We start from the raw sequence: 19,303 nt of genomic DNA, 5'->3' as shown, positions 1-19,303 counted from the left end.
GATTGCACGTGTAAGTTGCATCAGCATGGTATCTTTGCATGTGCTCGTCCAAACGCATCTTTGTCTTAAAATGAATGTTACATTTGCTGCAAATGTTCCGGCTCCGAATCATGAGGATAGAACGCAGAAGTCTGGAATATATTCTGCTCTCTCTATTTCTTGTTAAAATGGCACCCATAACAGACGGTTTTGGTGCAAATTCCTTTTAGAAAAAAATAACGTCACTGGTGAAAGGTAGATTTGTCTCAAATTCCTTGGCCTCTTATTTCTCGATCCTTTTTACGACAGGCTATTTCTATTCTTTTCGACTCTCTTGGGTGACAGGGCGTTCGTGTATGTGACAGATACGTGTTAGAATCTCAGGTAATATTTAATTTTGCAATTTAAATTGCAAAATGATGAAATCGCACATCGACAAGCACAATATTACAGCGCGTGTAGTTGATGGACTCGAAGAACTTTGTGATATTGAATTTGACCTGCACAGAATGTGTACGATTTTCTTCTCGTATCTTTAAACATATTTTTGTATATTTAAACATTAGGGATAAAAGGACAACAAGTCCTGTTTATGTGTATATCAACTTTGCATTGCTTCTTCAAATGTCATTGGTGAATATAAACTCATAAGCAAATTTGCGATCGCTGATCGATATGTGTGTGCGAATGTGATTGTGTAAATTACGTAACGTTTCAATTGATTAAATATTATCGAAATAAAGCACGAACATTTTAAATATTGAATTAGGGATAAGGAGATGAAAATATTGTGAAAAATATTTAAAATTTATTTATCCTTTAAAAAAATTAATCTCCAAATTTTTATTCTCAAAGCAATGTGTAGTCAGTTTTTATTTACAAATTTTTTTATATTTATATATAAATAATATTATATACTAAAACGTATATAACGCATAATATACATATAATATCATAATTTATATATAATATTTATAATAAATTTATAATAAATATTATATACGTAATATATTTAATAATATCGATGACATGATTTATAAATAATATTTTTATATATTTATATATACGTTTCTATTTTAAATTTAACATATCAACTGCCATAAGTCTGATATATAGTCAAGAGTATAATATATAGTAGTCAAAATATAGTAGTCATGAGAGAGAGAGTAAAAACCTACGTTATATTTTAAAGCAGCACGAGTCATGTTATTAATTTAACACAGAAACGAATCAATTATAAACGCTCCTTTCGTATATTATTTATTCCCTGTAATTTTATTCTTCTCTTTCCACTGAAACTGGACGAAACGGTAAATCGAATGGTAACTCGCGATGCAGCGAGATGTGATGATCCCTCAAATCTGATAATGTCTTGAACGTGTCGTAGCATACGTTGCACTCAAATGGTTCTGTGTATAAACAGTAAACGCAGATTCATTATACAGTACATTTATTCTGAAATAACTCTTCACCACAGTACGGACAAAGATATATTTTCTTACCGTGCATTCTCCAATGTAGTCTCAATCTCCAATAATTAGTATGCATTTTATAGCAATAAGGACAGAATACCATGTGCCTATGAACTAACCAATGTTCTCGGAAACTTAACCAAGTATCATAGATTACTTTACAGCAATCACACGTGTAAGTCATTCCGATATGGTCTTGCATGTGCTCGTTCAAACACACCTCTGTGACAAACTGGAGATTACATATACCGCAGATATTCCGGGATCGAATCGTATGGATAAAGTGCAGAAGCTTCTGGGACGCTCTGCCCTCCTGATCTACCAGCGTTGTTGTGTCCATGAATGGTGATACTCAATCCAGATTTCTTTTGGAAACAGAACGTCGCATTCGTAATAGGCGAATGCTGATTTTACCGTAGATTTTTTCCTAGTCTGATCTTTTGCTTTTTCAATTTCTTTCCGAGTCCTATTTCCGTCCTTTCCGACTCTGATTCCATGAGCGAGCGTTCGTATATGTGATATATATACATATACTAGATAGAAGCTCGGGCTGTAATGGTCAATTTTACAGTTTAATTTGGAAAATAAATTACAAAAAAATTGCAAAAGGAAGCTCAAGCGCGTGCGGTCGACAAACTCAAGGAACTCTGCAATAAACTTGAACGGTCGAAACGTGTATAAATTTTTTCTTGTATCTTTTTCACAAACACATCTAGAAATAAACAAATCCTGTTTATATATAGATATACATATATACGATTGCGAGCAAACTTTGTATTGCTTTTATAGATATCATATCTGGATAAATTTAATTAGATGGTAGATTTAATTAATTTGATTATATAGATATTTGTGCAAATTATCCAGCCCTTATTGCGAAAATATCTCGTGACAAATGGGAAGGATTTATTCAGTGTCTGCTTCCTCTTGAAACTGCGATCGCGCGTGTTGCAACGGCAGTGTTTTATTTGTAAATAGTTATCGTGATCCGTACAATATTGTTTTAATTATAGCACTTGCAAACTTTTAGCACAAATCATCGAAAACCCGAGTCGAAATTTAAGGCTTGAAATAATTCTCGCAAATATTTATTTATACTTTAATAATATTTTATAATTTTTATCTGTTATTCGTATAAATTTGTATAATAAAATAGTGTCGCATAAAAAAATCGATTCGCGAAGTATTATCGCGATATTATTATGAATAATTAGTTAATTAATTGAGTAGACTTGGCTAATAGCTAATTGTCCATTCAAACTGACCGTGTTCCAGAAGTAACATGTTCATCTACACGATATTCTAAGCATGTTAATAGGTTCCACCTGTGTGTATGCTTAGATCTTACGCGTTCTAACATTATTTGCGATTAAATCTCGCTGTATTAAAGCACGACTATGCACGGATTTTTCACGTATCGACTTCGAGACTGGTTTCAACAAATATTTATCTATTAAAAGTTGTTATTAATTTGTTTCTGAACTACAGAAAAGTATTAATAGTTTAAATATTATTTAGAACACAACATTTGCCTGAAATATATCTAATATTTAAATTAATATAGTGGTATTGCGAAGGATACCTATCCTTCAATAAACACAACTTCAAATTTTTATTCAATTTTTATAGAAACAACTTTTACATTGAGAACTGTTTTTTATTTTGTTTAAAAGTTAATGTATTATAAAATAAAAGTTAAAATACTTATAACTATTTTGCTTAATAGTAATCGAGACATAGGTACACTGCAGTTCGAAAAATCATATATCATGCGTTTGATCTTTTCTATACAAAATAATTGCAAAATAAAACTTAGCATTGGTGTAAATAAATCAATACATTTAATTTTTTTCGTAATATCTCCTAAAATGCTACTTTTCGATAGAATTGATACTTTATTGTTGGTATATGTCCAATAATTTACTATCGTTCCTGGTTAATTTACAATCACGTTCCTGATAAAAGAACATTGCCGATACTCGTAACATTCGCTCTCTTAAAATATTGTCATTAATTAAATTATATCATATTATTGCTGGAGTGCAGATTTAAAAAGACTCAACAAGAATATACTTCATTTTTATACATACATATTATATTTGTATCCTCTGTTATTCATGATACAATCAAGATGTAATTCTATATGACAAATCGAAAAGAGTAAAATAAAAGATTTTTATGTCTCTTATTTTTAAGAAATTTAGTTTTAAAATTCAAGATTTTAATTTTTAAACTACTAAATTTTACATTAAATATTAGGATTAATCATTATAATATGTATGTATTTAATAATTATTACCAATTGAAAATCAAAAGATTACTGATAAGAAATTGATTAATTAATTACATAGAATACTTCATTAATATATAATTGTATATTATTATCAAAGCCTGTTTGAGCAGCCAAACAGCATACAAACTTGTATATTGAACACCAAAAATATTCATTAATCTTTTGTCTCTTGTGTAATTTGCACGTGTCAATCTAGCAGAGAAAAACCTTTATCCCTTTGTACGTTCTCTTCTGTAATTTGTTTATTTATTTAATGCCGTGTTAACGTCATTAAACATCGTTAATGTGTTTTAAGAGATATATTTATGCGCTATAAACATTCAATCGATTTATCGTTAGAAGTGTTATTTCTAACGATAAATCGACAAAAAAGTAAAAATTTTTCGAAGTCTTTATATTGGATGTCCAGATAAAATTCATTTTATTCATGCGATTTCCTATGAGAGAGTATATTGTATGTTCCTCGAGAATAGCTAGGTGGTTGTTCATTAGTGGATCTGGTTCTGCAATCTGCGAAAATAGAAAATAACACGTTTATTATCAAACATTCCTTTGTTACGCATTCTCACTACTGTGTAATATATTTCCTATATATAATGTCTGGATATAATGCAAGAAATTGATCAATAAACATCAATGATATATCCGCACATCTTTTAACAATACTGATATAAAGAATATCGGAGAGAATACTTTCTGTGAGATTGTCCTTACCTGTTTGCTGCTCCTTGATTTCTTATATCTGTAGAACAATGACTTGGTGACCAATCGCATTCCTCCTCTGAATGTTTATCGATCAAATGCTGCCGCATCAACCATTTTGTGCTGAACTTCTTCCCACATATTTTGCATCTCATTAGCTTCTCGTGTACGCTCATATGAACACTTAAATCTTTCCATCTGTAAAAACATTTGTGACAGTATGGACACATATATTGTTTACTGAGCGTCTTCAAACGTCTAAAATTTTCGTAGGGTGTACTGCAAAATAAACAGCGACAATATTGTAACTTGTGCTTCGTTTGAATATGATTCTTAAGCGATTTCTCATCGGCGAAGATCTTCGAGCAATGACAGCATTTGAGAGCTGTGACTTCCGCGTGATTCGCGAAAACATGATCGTTCAATTGAATCGGGTTGGAGACTCGTAAATCACAGCCGTATGGTTTTAAGTCGTATTGCAGTTTCTCGATAGAATGGATGCAGCCTTGATACATTGACATCTTAGCGGCGCGGCGTCTCTTTGATGTTTCAATTCGAGTTAAAGGCACGCGTCTCTAATATGCAAACGTATGGTTTTGAATTTCTCGGCAATTCGATAGAGGGTTTGGCAATTGACTTTCCTTTTTCCTTTTCTTCACTCGTCGAGCTTCTGTTCGATCTTTGGCCTTTTTCGATACTCCGTAGATAAAGGTTCATATATAGAGACACGTGTTATCCATCGAAGCTGTTACGAGTTCGCTTTTTATAACTTTTTTATGATTGATTTTTATGATTAACGAGATATTTCACAATTACACACAGTATCGTTGCTGCGCGTGTAATCGACGTACTAATCGAAAATATCGTCTACGGTATCCAGTTTAACGATCGGCAAACGTTCTATTCCTCGTCCGGACACATTTAAAAACAAACCAAGAATTTCTGTATTATGTTTATACATGTATAGCATTGTTGAAATTTTTGCAGTATATCTCTCCTGTTATTTGATAAAAAAAATATTTATTTCCTTTTACTTCGTTGTTTCTATAATGCCATAAATTTTAGAATAGTTTTTTTACGCCATTTCATAGCATGGTTTTTCCTTGTGTCTGAGATGAATTTGATGAAAATGAGTCGAATTTGTTTATATATTTAAGAGAAAGCGTATTTTGCCCGCGTGCGGTTAATTAATTAGTGTGGTGGCATCTTGATAGAGGCACATGCGGCCCCCACAAGTTATATAAAGAGTCTAAATAAAACGCAATTCTTTTTTAATATTTTATTAAGAAGTAGACATGATGGTAATGTAAAAAAATGTTTGAAGTGTACTGGTTTTTAATAAAAATTAATCATAAACTTCTGTTCTTCGATCACTTTTCATTTACAAAGTTTTATATAGTAGGAATCTTTTTTTTATTTTATATGTAATATACGCACTTATCTATTACGACTTATTTAATAGTAATTACGAAGAAAGATCTATTTTAAAATATCACAATAAGTCATGGAATTGATTTATTCTACAATCATATGCATAATACATAAAGTGACTGTAATATAAAACTTAGCATCAGTATAAATAATATTCTATTTCAGAATAGTTTGAAATAAAATAATATTCTATTTCAGAATAATTTCTAAAACATTAGTTTTCAATGAAATTAATACAATACAGTTGTCATATGTCCAAAAGTCTCGCGTTTATTTACGATAAAAATATATTTTCGACTTACTGACAGTATGTGTGAAATTTCAAAATATCCTCATATATTACATTCTTGCTTCGCGTTATATCATTAGCGCATGTTTAGAAATAATATATTACAAGAAACCTATTCACATATGCTACATTATATTACATCCTCCGTTATTTATAGATACAAATAGAAGAAGGATAATTCTACATGAAGAAAAATATGCTGAAAAGTTCATATACGAATGCTTTTTCCAAATATTAGATTTAAAAATTCAGAATATTAAAGATTAATTTGTATAATTATTATTTATAAAAAAGAAAAAATAATAATTATTTGACAAATAATCATAATTATTAATTTCTAATTACAATTAGAATTTATGACTGATTAATAATTACAAGTATTAATTATTTATATAATTATTATTATGGCATATTATTATTGAAAAATAATAAATTTAAAACAGAATAATACTTATTTTTCCAAAGCAAAGCTTTATATAAAAAAAGATGCTACTTTATAATGTAATTCGATTATATATTTTTCCATTTAGAATTATTATCTTTCTAATTGTAACATCAATAACAGACTACCCTGTAAGTATCTCAAATATGTTTGCGCGAATATCATTGGAATTATCATTTTTTCGAACAGTTTAAATTTTTTAATATTAGGAACATTTGTATTATCCGATTTGTATTATCCATTTTTTATTTACTCCAACTCAGCTCGACAAGACTAATCGGACTCAATTTGATTTGAACTTCTACACGTCCCTACACTGAGAAAAAAATTGGTTGTACGGACTAAACTTGTATAATTATTGATCCAATGATTGATTTAACAATTATTAAGTTGCACTAAAAAAGGTATATTTAAACCATCAAAATATTTTAATGAAGAATTAGTTAATTCAACTAATGTTTAGTTTAACCAACTAATTTTTGTTTAGTTGAACGTATTGGACTAAATATTTTAGTTGGATGAAACACATTTTGTGTGTTTTTCAACAAATTTTTTTCCTCAGTGTAACTTTAAGCGTTCGTGACTTTTGAGATAACGTTTCTGGCCGAAATTGACGCCGCATTGCTGACACTTGTACGGCTTCTCCTCGGAATGAACACGTTTGTGCCTGGTCAGGTCGTTCTTCACGCCGAAACCCTTGCCACATATGTCGCACATATGATTTTTCTCACCCGTATGTACTGTCAGGTGACCAAGCATCTGCTGTCTCCAGCGAAACCTTTTGGCGCAATAGGTACATTGGTATGGAAATTCATCTGTATGGATCTTGCTGTGTATGTAGAGAGATGCCTTGGTTTTGAACGTCTTGCCACAAGTGTGACACACGTATGGGCGTTCACCGGTATGGATACGTCGATGATCCTCCATGGCGGTCTTCATGGCGAAGCTGCGGCCGCATATATCGCAGGTGTGATTCTTCACGCCATCGTGCACGTGTTTCAGGTGATAATATAGACTACCGCTCTGAACGAATTGTTTTCCGCATACGTGGCACGTGTACGATTTCTCGTCCGAGTGCGTGCGTATGTGGGCCCAGTAGCTTTTCCGCGAGCGAAATTTCTTGTTACAAAATTTGCAGACCATCGCCGGGCTGGTGGAGGCAGCCTTTTTGGCCTTGGACTGTTTGACGCTCTTCTCCAAATATTCATTAGACTCGTTCACTTCCGCTGCGTGTTCTTGCTGTGTATATAATGTAGCTTTCGTCTTTTTCGTGTAACTTCTTGCTCGCGTCTGACTAGCAAGAGTAGTACCTTTGTCTTCTGTACTTTCTTTCTTTGTGTCATTTGGCAATTTATTTGAAGGGGATATTTGACAAGATGTACTTGTGGGAGACAAATGTTCGGTTAATTTATTGTTATCGATATTATCTGCGGAAGAAAAAGTACTCTCCGAATTTCCATCGATTATATTGGACGTTTTAGTTTGAATTGGATTATTTTTATTTTTATATTCTACCATTTTATATGCTTGCCAAGAATAACTGTGGGCGATTAGCCGATCGGGGATGACGATCTGATTCTTCAATCTGTAAAAATAAAAAGTAACCATTTGTTATTAAACATTCGTTTATATTTCTGTTATCACATTATATATTTTCTATATATCATATACTGTGCACAGGATATTTAAGAAACGTATATTTTAGTAAATATAGTCTGTTACATACGTATACATATTTACATTATAAAATCTTAAAGTTTGCAAGAAAATTTCGTCTCTAAACAATATGCGTAAAATTAAAAATTTTCGATCTTTTAAAGTTTAACATATGTACTTGTTAGTTTTCTTTAATAAAAGTAAGATTAATTTCATGAAATTTACTTACAATTTCCTTTGCTCAGTTCTGCTGGTGTTATTTGCCGAACTCGAGAAATGTCAGATATTAAAGATCTCTCTTTTTATCCAAGGTTTCAGAATCACACTAGTTTTTTAGTTATTCCATGTACTTCATTCCATGTACTCTCTCTTTAGTGTCATTTAATCAATCTTTACTTGTCTCTATTTGTTTTCTTGGTTTCTACTATATTCTTGTTAAAATTTAAAATTACTTTATTTTAATTTCAAAGGAAGTATTAATAATTTTTACGTAATTTTCCTTAATGCATGAGATTCCCTTCCATTCGATACGGATACAGAAAATAGAAATAAATCAGTGCTAACGATTTTTCCGTAAAATTAAGGGATATTTAGTTCTTCTTATTTTGTTTTTCATCTAATTGTCGACTCGAACAGGACCTTGTCGTTCAGGCCCAATCTCAATTCCGGCATCCCCGACAGGTAGACTCTCATCTTTATGGCACCAACGATCTCCGAGCTCAAGACATTGCCGTTGGCGTTCGCCAGAAGGTTCACGGATTTTATAACGTCGAGAAAGACCTCGTTCTTGCGATACTTGATGCCCTCCGAGCGCCGCGAGACAGCGTTGGTCACCGCCATAGGGATCCTGGGTTGAATCTCCAGCTTGTGACCCTCCTGAGTTATATATTCCTGCAGAATCTTGCTGTCGGTGGTCTGAGGATAGCCAAAGTCCAGTAACTCGTCCAGGAGCTCGTAAATAACGACAAAGTTGTCTCTTATACTCTCCTCCTCCAACTCCTTGAAATACTCCTGTATGACGTGCACCACTTTGTGCAGAAATACAAATACTAGGGATATGTTTGCGTTCTTTTTGGTAGTCGACACGATATACAGATTGTTATATTTTATATAAGCGTATGTACATTCCGGGGTCTGAATGATGGGCGTAAGATTGCCCTCCTCGCGCTCCATCACCAGCGGCATGAACTTCTCTATGACACCGGTCTCGATGTTGCCGCGGTAGTTCCGCGAGATCAGCACCTTGCCCTTAACATCCAAAATATATATTGCTGACGTTTTGAGAATGTTTGTGGATATCATTTCAAGTTGAGTCTCAACAATCATTTCTTATCAAACTATATTTTTCAAATTTTGCACAAAAACGGTTTTACGTGTATATGCAATGACAATATAAGATCTTCCATTCCATCTCAAGAAATGTTTGCTACAATGTGGACAGTAGTATTTCTCATCATCATTCTTTCTCACGCAATGTTTTAACCAGTCGTAAGCCTTTGAACAATAAATTCAAATTCATGTGTTTCTTTGGTTTTAGGAACATATTTACAATAGTCTCTCCACGTGGATACATGCTCTTGTATGATTTGCAAAAATTGATTCTATCATGGATTTCTTGTTTCTGATTTTGTCTTCATCATTTTTGCCATCTTCTGTATTTATGATTTAATTCGATCGAATATTTGCAATTCTCGCGGATCGCACATAGATTTGTTCAAACATACTAGTCGAATTTAGTGGCATCGAGTTTAACGATCGGCAAACGTTCCATGACTACATTCGTCCGGACACATCCAGAGACAAACAAATTCGATGTTTCATGTTTACGTGCATACAGCTGTGTGTAAACTGCCACAGTGTCTCTTCAGATATCGCTCCTGAGCGAATCTGGCGCCGCAAATCGCGCAAATGTGCAAGCGCTGATTGGTATGAGTGCGCCGATGACGAGTGACGCAACCTTTGCTGCGGAAACGCTCGTCGCAAATATCGCAGGCGTACGGCTTTCGATCGGAGTGCCAGGATGCGTGTTTATCCAATTCCTGCTTCCTCCTGAAACCGCGGTCGCATAGAACACAGCGATGCGGCAGGACCTGGGAATGGTAGAGTCGGTGCACGTGCAGGGACGCCTTCTGCTTGAAGGACTTGCCGCAGGTCTCGCACACGTGGGGTCTCTCGCCGGAGTGAGTGCGTCTGTGCTCGTCCCTCGACGCTCTCGAGGCGAGATGACGCCCGCAAACGTCGCAGGCGAAATTTTTAACACCGTCGTGGACGTACCGCACATGCCTGTTCAAACCGGACGTCGATCGGAAGCTCTTGTCGCAAATGGAACAGATGTAGGGTCGCACGCCAGCATGAATGTTGCGATGAACTAGCAGATTGTACGACGTGGAAAGGACCTTCCCGCACTCCTCACACTTGTAAGGGGTGCATTTCTTCTCCACCATCGTCCTCGAGCAAGTTAATTCGGCATGTTGTTTCGATAATCTTTTCGATCGTTCCGTACATCCTTGAGAGTTCATCGTAGATTTTTCTTGAGACTTCTGCGTTTGCTCAGAGTTGGGATGAGAATCTGCCGAATGGTCTCTTTCTAACTTTTCTTCAAAATCGCCAAGACGCGTTGATGCAAGATATTTCTCGCTAGATACCGTTGATCGAGCTTTCTCGACATTAATGTGTCCTTCCATATCGGACTGCTCATTCCTTGGCGAGCTGACTCGTGCGCGTCTCTCCGATTCGTCTTTCGACACTCGACGCGTCCATCTGAAAAGAGAGTCAGCCCGTTACTTGGGGGACGGCCGAATTGCGTGGCGGCTCGTGGTTGAGTTTCTTATGATTAACTAAGTAGCGCTTCTGGCGGAACGAGAGGTTGCAGTCGGTGCAGCGCCAGGGTTTCTCGTCGGAATGGATCAGTCGGTGTCGCTTCAGCTCGTATTTGATACGAAAGCGACGGCCGCACACGTCGCACGCGTGCGGCTTCTCGCCGGTGTGCTTGGTGATGTGCAACATCAGCGGCGGCCGCGTGCGGAAGGTCTGGCCGCAGTAGCTGCACTTGAACGGGAACACGTCCGTGTGCGTGCGATTGTGCACGAAGAGAGAGGCCTTTTGCTTGAACGTTTTGCCGCAGACGTTGCAGACGTACGGCCGCTCGCCCGTGTGGATGCGCCTGTGGTCCTCGACGTTGCGCCGTGTCGAGAACATACGGCCGCACAGATCGCATGGCACGTTCTTGATGCCGGCGTGGGTCTCCTTCAGGTGCCGTGCCAAACCTTGATTCACGCGGAATCGCTTGCCACAGAGGTGGCAGGTAAACAACCGTTCGCCCGTGTGGATGCGCAGGTGCCAGTAGAAGGTGTACGGCGAATTTAAGTTCTTGCCGCACTCGTTGCAATGGTAGTACACTTTACCGTCATGTTCCATTCGGGCACGCATCACTGTCTCCGTGGCTACGAAGGACTTCCGATTCCTCTTCGCGACCTCGGGATGTACCTCCGCCAGATGGGCTTTTAACAGTTTCCTCTTCTCCGCAATGTGCTTACAATAGCCGCATGGATAAATTCTGGATCGTTTTCCCAATAATTTTACTGATGAAAGGTAAGGTTCTTCGTTGTCGCTTGCGCTCTTAATATTTTCCATCAACCGGTTCTTTTCTTTTCTCATACTGTCATCTGTCTTCTTTTTCTTTTCTGTTACCTTAGTGCGTGTTCTTGACAAATCTTCTTCGTTGGCTGAATCGTGATGTTTACAGCCTGTCATATGGCGTATTAGATGGTGCTTTCTTTTGAAAACACGTTGGCAGTTATCGCAAGTATAGTTCTTTACAGAGTTACTCGTTGACTGTAGAACTGTCAATTTATTTTTTTCTTGATATCTTGAGACGTTCGAGTCTATTTTTTCGTCGTATTTTACTGCGTTGCGGTTATCCGACGAATCACGTGTCTCTCTTTCTAAAATTTCTTTAACGTTTTCTGCAATCAGCGTCGTGCTTCTCGTTGGAATGCTTTCGTACTTTATCGTGACGTTATTCGTCCACAGTGCAGCGCTATACGAGGAGCGGTATGTCACGAAAGATCTCTCCTTTGTCAGCTCGCACCTGGAAAAACAACAAAGGCGGCAGGTTTGAGTCGGTTTCGTCGCTGGTAGGTCGATGACGAAGGACCGTATCTATACAGAGAAGGAGAGAAACAGAGAAGGGGAGGACGATGTTGCGCGTTCGGCGTAAATTTCTACCGTTAATAATGCCCCTTATCGTTAGGACGCTCGCAGAGATTCCTTGTGCCGGCTCTTGAGATGATTGTTCAGGTAGCGCTTCTGCCGGAAAGCGAGACCGCACTTGACGCAGACGAACGGCTTGTTCTCAGAATGGATGAGTCTGTGCCGCGCCAGTTCAGACTTGACCCGAAACTTCCTCTCGCACACGTCGCACCCGTGATTCTTCTCGCCGGTGTGCGTGGTTACGTGTGCCAGCACCTCCTGTCGCCGGCGAAACCGCTTGTTGCAGTACGAGCACGCGTGCGGAAACACGTCGGTGTGCAGCTTGCTGTGGATATACAGGGACGCCTTGGACTTGAAGGTCTTCCCGCACGAGTCGCAGACGTACGGCCGTTCGCCGGTGTGGGTGCGCCGGTGATCCTCCCGCGTCGCCTTGGACGCGAACGATCTCTTGCACAGGTCGCACGTGAAGTTCTTCAGCTTCGCGTGCACGTCCTTGAGATGCCTGGTCAGCCCGCCGGAGTCGCGGAACTGTTTGCCGCACACGTGGCAGGTGAACGGCCGCTCGTCCTTGTGGATCCTCATGTGTCGCAAATACGAGTCCTTTAGCTTGAAACATCTACCGCACTCGACGCATCGGAACGTCTCCTCTCTGTGCGACGCGTTTCCAAGAATCTCGCACAGTTCTTTACTGTCCTTTTCATCGTCAAGTACCAAATGTGTCGAATCGTCATTCAAGGTCTGATCTCTCTCGCTTTTCTTCTCCTCGCGTGCGACAGTGATCGTCCGAAGCTCGTCGCTATCCTCGTCGCAGTCGGAATTTTTTACAGAGCGCTGCGTCGCGACATACTCTTCCTTCGGTTCGACTGACTGATCGTTACTCTCCAGCTGCTCAGACACGGTAGACGGTTGATCGTGCATCGTGTCCATGACGGCAATCCAGACCGAGTCGGAATCCTCGGCCGTTGCGCTCGGCTTTGTCAGGTTGCGCATTCTCGACTGGCATCGTTTCCTGTATGGCTTCCAAAATGCTTTCGGCGTGTCCGGGGACACTCTAAACGGTGTCCGGACGCCGCACGACCTGCAAAATAGCCGAAACTTGACTCCAGGTTTCGTGATTGCGCGGCACGACGCAGCGGACAATTGCGATTTCGAGTTTCGGTTATCACAGCCGCTCAGTTTTCGAGGTAATCGTTAAAGTCAACCATCCCGGGGCTGTTCCGGCGCATTCCCTTTCGCTTTGCTCGAAATCTTTCGTTAAGCTGTCGCAAAAATTTTCTTGGCGTACCCAACGTCAGTAAATCGTTCTTTTTTTTAATGGCTTAGCGAGAGTTTCACATTTCGTTACGACGCGTGTCACGATTGCTCGTGTGTATTCAATGTCGAACAGTTTCCATCTTTTCGTGAGATACACGGGAAATGTTTAACAAGTTCTACATGTGGCACTTATTCTATTTTCATTATATTCTAATATTCTATTATGTACATGCTAGAAATACGGCGATCATGAGCAGACGGATCATATAAACGGAGAACAGGTAGCAAGAGAGACAGAGATAGAGAACTTTGTGCTTTTTGTATAATTAACAAATTATGAAAATACGAAATCATTACCTGTTGGATTTATTAATCATTATTTTTTCTGAATCACACGCTTCGTTTTTGTCATCGTCCTGTTGATTTGGCTGCAATAAGGAGTTTCAATTAAATTTCTTAATGTAAAAGGATTATTTCTTATAGTTTTATCGTACTTACCAGTGGGTTTGTAATATTAGACTCAATGGTCGTGCTGGCTGTCGTAAGCATCGGCGTAGTAACTTCTAAATTGTCCAAAGAAGTAGGGTTGTAATACTGCAAAACATTTGTAAAGAATATATAATTAGAATATTGTATACTTACAGAGAGAGAGAGAGAGAGAGAGATGAATGAGGAGACAAAGGATTGTAAAAAGAAACGCGAGTATGAGAGAGGATGCAGGAGAATGGAATAAGACAAAGCGCGTCCAGAGAAACACATTTTCTAGGATATAAAAGTAATCAGGATTAATGGATTAAAGAAGCTTGATGAATACGATGCGATAACAAAGAGAGGGACTTGAGAGTTAAATACTTAAACTCTGAAAAGGTAAATATGGCAATATAAATCCTCTTTATCTTATACATGTTATCATGTTTTATTTGAGATCTCAGAATGCAATAGGAACATAGCTGACTCGCTAATTTTCTTCGTAATATTAAACAGAGATTCCTTAACCTCACCATCATGCATTTGTTTACCTGCTGCTTATTTCGCAGTTGCGTATCCTGCATTTCCAGCAGCTTTATCTCCGCGTTCAGACATCCCTCGCGCAACTGGTGCCAGGCTATCAGGATGTTGGCGCAATTCTCGCACAGTTGCAACGGCAGAGTGTCGCTTTCGGATACCTGTAAAAAGCAATCAGAAGATGACCAACGCGTCGTTCACCGAGGTACTTGAACTGAAATTTCGGCGTTTACTGTACACACGTGTATCGGCAAGTACTTGATTATTTTGCTGGACAAGTCATGCTCCGCTCCGTCGCCCTCGAAGATGGGTATCATGTGATCGCTCGCGTTAGCGCATATCCTGCAGAGGTGCATCCACGCTAACGTTACCTCTGTTGCAGATACCGTTCCCTCGGGATATTGCACTGACTGGTCCTGCGACATCAAGAAGAAATCCTCGTCGGTTCCCTCCGACTCGTTGCGCTCTCCACGCGTCACTATACTCTTCACTGTCTCGATCAGCATAATGTCCTCGCCGGGTGACTCCATTTCTGGCGGCATCGAGTCGCTAGTCTCCATGCCGACGAAGAAGACGACCACGTGTCCAGCACGCTATCAACTAATTCACTCGCTGCGCACGTTGCATGCAAGACACCTTTGATTATAAGACGTTAGACGTTGGAGGACGACGTTGGAGCAAGCTTCCGCTTGCTCCTGTCTTTAGCCAGCGTTCGCATGCGCTCGATGGTTGACTGAAGAATGGTCGAAGCTTTAAAATGGCATAGAACGCCGGATGCGTACGCATCCGAAGCGACCTTGCTGGATCTCCCGCTTGGATGGAACGTGATCATATGGTCGATGGAAGTCGTCCAGATTGGTTGGGTTTGGGAACGCGCGCAGGTTTAAACTTTCCTGAAAGGGTTGGATGCCTTTACTTGAAGATGTACCTTCTTTGTGTGATTAGCTCTATTTGATTAGAATGCTTTAGGATGATTAAGATTATAGAATTAAGTGAAATAATCTAAAGTAACGTAAGACTCCAAAAAAGACATTTCTTAAAAAATAATTTATCTTTCTTTTAACTTAATTAATATAATAGCTCAGCTAATATATAATCTCATAGGAATTATCTGTCGTGATAACTTGTGATAATATTACAGGTTTTGCTTATGTTATGTGACATACAGTGAATTAATGCATGACGTTCGATGCGATTTTACACAGAGATCAAATTTTATTGTTATAATACTTAAAAAAATATGTCTTCCGCTTAAGTAATTAATTACTGAATATAGTTCAACCGCTTTATATTAGCAAAATACGCAAAAATTGACGAGTCATGCGCGATAAAATAATCCTTGCGAATGCATTAATTGCATAATGTTATTCATATAGGCTCATTAAAAGAAAGTTCCTCTAGGTTTAAAAAAGTGTATACATTTTTGAAACTATATTCTTTCTCTGTTTCGTTACTGACTTTTAATTCGAAAAAAAAGAAATTATTATTCGCCTGTATGCTTCTTTTTCTCGATGTAATGCTTGAAAAATTTTACTTGAATACTCTATATATATTATAAAAAGAACAGGTGATTTTGTAGTCCGGTTAATATTTGCACTCGTTTGTTAAATTTGAGACGCGAGCATTATAATTCGGAGCGACGTTAATTTGTGAAATGTGAAACCGAAGTTCTTGCGCCCTTTCATCCCTTCTCCATTTATTGGATTTGTATTTATCATTGTCGTTCGGAAAAGGCTCGTGCCAAGCTCATTATGTAAATGTGAATTCAGGCTGGCACAGGCTTGTGTGAATGTTATCGAAATATTATTATTTCCATTTCGCACCCTTCGGAAACTCGATAATGCCTCCCTCCCCTCTCTCTCTCTCTCTGTCTCTCGCAATTGATTTGTCTGTCAATGAATGACCGCGGTCGGCGGTGATCACTGTCCTTGTGGGCGTAATGAGAGGATTAAAACAATGTTCTCCTCGTCACCGCGTTTAATTATTAACGAACGATGTATCGTGGGACAAAGGGGTAAAAGAGAAGGGGAGAAAAACACGATATCCCAGCCGGCGCGATACGTTTTATTGACCGATCAAACAACCGGATTTCATATTTGCACGCGTTCGCGAATGACGCGCGCGCGTGCGATTCGATGTAATGACCGCGATTTAAGAGCACCCGCAGTCATGTAATTAAATCGGATATATACCGGATTCAGTGTACGAGTTCGCAGAAACATGCGGCGTTGGTAACATGCAAATTCGATAAATATCGGAAATTCACGTACAAATGGTAAATGGTCGTACATTCGTTTGACGAGGGCAACAATTTTGTAATTGTAACCTACGGGCTACGAGTATCGGGGATTCGCGCTTATTGTTTTTCATTGGACTGAATGTATTTGGATGCGTACATCCGATATCTCCATCAAACTTGCCCTCTTAATCGAGCAGAATTATGTATAATCATATATTATTTTGAACTTTGAGCTAAAACTAGTTCACGTGACGAGAGGCACGAACTATGTGACGATAGCTTATATTCATCGAAATTAATTCGGGCTGCAAGAAATAATTAATTTTTTCCCGAAATATTTAATTCGAGTCTCGCTTGGAATTTTTCATCGATTTAATTGCGTTCGTCCGCCATTTTCGATTGAAGGCACGGAGTAATACGCGAGTCAAGTAGCGGAAAGTCAGTCGCGATACGCGCATCGATTGTTTGCCAAAATGCTTGCTTTTTACGAGTTTAAAATATTCGAAATGTATTACGAGTGCAATTTCATGTAATCAATAATCTCATTTGGACATTATTTTCGGGCATTATTTTTCGTTAGACATTAAATCAGTCATTAATTTGACTTCATCGTATTTTCGGCATCAAAGTTGTCAGCCATGGTCGGCCAGCGTTCCTATTTCGTTCTTCTAATTCGCGCGAGTTAGAATAAATTAGAAATCGGTGAAATATTCGTTAGTATGAATTCATCGCAAGGGTGCGGAGTTATGATCGGGTGAGAATAATAATAGATTCGTCGCAATAAGATCGAATAGTAAATTGTTTATTAGTAACGAACGCTACTTTAGAATGTTTCGGTTATAAAGTAGAATCGAGCAATCGGTCACGAGCGGCGACCATATTTTTCGGTATCTCATTCTGCGGATGCATATTCCCGGTTCTGTTTCATATATTTGCTCATTAAGATAATAGCCGCCCTAACAAGCATAAGCGTACGTTAATTGCTTTCCAGTCGAAGCGCACGGAAGGTGCACGAAAGTGCAGCTAGGGGCAGTCGGTCCGTGGCTGGCCGCGGCTGCCGCGTGAAGTTCGCCGCGCAATTTATAAATGCTCCTCGCCATCTTGGCTTCATACGTTGCGCTGAAAGTCGCGTCGCCGAACGTCGCTCGTCGTCTCGCGTCCTTTTCCGCGTTATTCCTTTATCGCGTCGCGTCGTAACTAAGTGTGCGCGTCGCGTGCGATTAACGTCGGGAGTGCCGTGTGTAAAATGCCGCGCGACCGTCGTTTCACAATTTTCAGTAATTAGCGCGATCGTGATTAACCGAGTTTTGCGCGAGCGCACGTATGCGTATGAGTGCCGCAGCAACAGTAATGTCGTTTATAATGGCAGCAGGAGTAACCAGTAAGTTATTGACTAATAGAATTTTTTTAAATTAGCGGATTTTGAAACCTCGATTTTAATTTATTTGATTTGAAGATCCCTGCGATACTGAGATTCTCGTGAAAAATCTACTGTGGAGGAATGAGAGGAGACGAGGAAGTTTGGGAGGCTCGGGAGGCTCGGTCGACGCGAAATAACCGCGAGGTAAGCAATTTATAACTCATTTAAAAAAAGATGTATTTAAAAAAAAGATGTATTAAAAAAAAACAATCTTTATTTTACAGCGCAACGTTCTTGCGTTCGCCGCGGTGCCGGTATTGGTGAGTCAAGCGTTGTTTAATTTATTAACTTATCTATTTTTTATTAACTTACCTGTGTTATTATTCCGTTCGACGATCTATGAGCCGGCTTTTATCACCATGATAATGAGAAATATACATATATAGATCGTTGTAATAAGCTTGCACATAAAATATTACCAAAAAATGATCTATGAAATGTCCTTACAACATGCAATATATAAAATCCATAATGTGCAATAAATTTGTATAATTAAATTATACTTTAATTATATTTCTAATTATATAGTTATAATTTATAAATTATTTTCCTCGACAGATTTTTGCAAAACACGAAATAATACATAGATATTAGGCAGTTTTAATAACATTAAGATGAAAATAAAATATTTAACACTGATCTATTTTTCGAAAGTGCCTCAAAGTGTCTCAAAGCATTGACAATGAATATGTAATGATGAATAATGAATCGAATAGTACTTTTTAAATCAATACATTGACAATGAATATGTAATGATGAATAATGAATCGAATAGTACTTTCTTAATCAGTATATAAGTTTTTGTATAAACAAAGCAGATACTTTTGGGGAGTTCGAATAAATTGGAAATTGATGAAATATTCATTAGGATATGAATTCGTCGCAAGGGTGCAGTTATGATCGGGTGAA

At 38.1% G+C, this 19,303-nt stretch overlaps 3 protein-coding genes, 1 long non-coding RNA gene and 1 pseudogene across 7 annotated transcripts; 1 reads left to right on the top strand and 4 right to left on the bottom strand.

Annotated features, from left to right (window-relative positions):
* Positions 1-1,092: 1,092 nt before the first annotated feature.
* Positions 1,093-18,919, top strand: LOC139772429 (uncharacterized). Of its 2 annotated transcripts, XR_011718126.1 has the most exons (5): positions 1,093-1,796; positions 14,379-14,597; positions 14,768-14,940; positions 15,118-18,538; positions 18,619-18,919. It is a non-coding gene; the product is annotated as an uncharacterized lncRNA (long non-coding RNA). The 2 variants fall into 2 exon arrangements; XR_011718125.1 differs by lacking the exon at positions 1,093-1,796 and having other exon boundaries at positions 14,318-14,597.
* On the bottom strand, positions 5,711-8,634 carry LOC139772413 (uncharacterized). Its single transcript, XM_071706103.1, has 2 exons — positions 8,494-8,634; positions 5,711-8,193 (listed from the first exon to the last, which is right to left on the bottom strand). The coding sequence occupies exon 2, from the start codon at positions 8,124-8,126 to the stop codon at positions 7,167-7,169; it is 960 nt and encodes a 319-aa protein (XP_071562204.1). The 5' UTR covers positions 8,127-8,193; positions 8,494-8,634; the 3' UTR covers positions 5,711-7,166.
* On the bottom strand, positions 8,877-9,595 carry LOC139772418 (AP-1 complex subunit mu-1 pseudogene; annotated as a pseudogene).
* Positions 10,088-10,948, bottom strand: LOC139772414 (uncharacterized). Its single transcript, XM_071706104.1, has one exon. It carries the CDS (start codon positions 10,946-10,948, stop codon positions 10,088-10,090), a length of 861 nt encoding a protein of 286 aa, XP_071562205.1.
* LOC139772405 (uncharacterized) lies at positions 11,037-15,295 on the bottom strand. Of its 3 annotated transcripts, XM_071706087.1 has the most exons (6): positions 14,978-15,295; positions 14,750-14,896; positions 14,229-14,324; positions 14,088-14,158; positions 12,492-13,554; positions 12,243-12,354 (listed from the first exon to the last, which is right to left on the bottom strand). In XM_071706087.1, exons 1-5 carry the CDS (start codon positions 15,293-15,295, stop codon positions 12,513-12,515), a joined length of 1,674 nt encoding a protein of 557 aa, XP_071562188.1. In that variant the 3' UTR covers positions 12,243-12,354; positions 12,492-12,512. The 3 variants fall into 3 exon arrangements, with proteins under 3 accessions (XP_071562185.1, XP_071562188.1, XP_071562186.1); XM_071706084.1 differs by lacking the exon at positions 12,492-13,554 and having other exon boundaries at positions 11,037-12,354; XM_071706085.1 differs by having other exon boundaries at positions 12,280-13,554.
* Positions 18,920-19,303: the final 384 nt, after the last annotated feature.

This window comes from Temnothorax nylanderi, unplaced genomic scaffold, assembly GCF_030848795.1.
Source record: "Temnothorax nylanderi isolate EJ_2023f unplaced genomic scaffold, tnyl_v1.0 TNYL_tig0049_pilon, whole genome shotgun sequence".
Taxonomy (NCBI): Eukaryota; Metazoa; Arthropoda; class Insecta; order Hymenoptera; family Formicidae; genus Temnothorax; species Temnothorax nylanderi.
This window is presented reverse-complemented; position numbering and strand designations above follow the sequence as displayed.

Excerpts from the sequence above, each read along its gene's own strand:
- LOC139772413 (XM_071706103.1), bottom strand. The coding sequence starts at position 8,126 with ATGGTAGAATATAAAAATAAAAATAATCCAATTCAAACTAAAACGTCC.
- LOC139772414 (XM_071706104.1), bottom strand. The coding sequence starts at position 10,948 with ATGGAAGGACACATTAATGTCGAGAAAGCTCGATCAACGGTATCTAGC.
- LOC139772405 (XM_071706084.1), bottom strand. The coding sequence starts at position 15,295 with ATGGAGACTAGCGACTCGATGCCGCCAGAAATGGAGTCACCCGGCGAG. Across the intron at positions 14,897-14,977 it reads TCAAGTACTTGCCGATACAC|GTATCCGAAAGCGACACTCT; the intron begins GTGTGTACAGTA and ends TGCTTTTTACAG. Across the intron at positions 14,325-14,749 it reads AACTGCGAAATAAGCAGCAG|TATTACAACCCTACTTCTTT; the intron begins GTAAACAAATGC and ends AATGTTTTGCAG.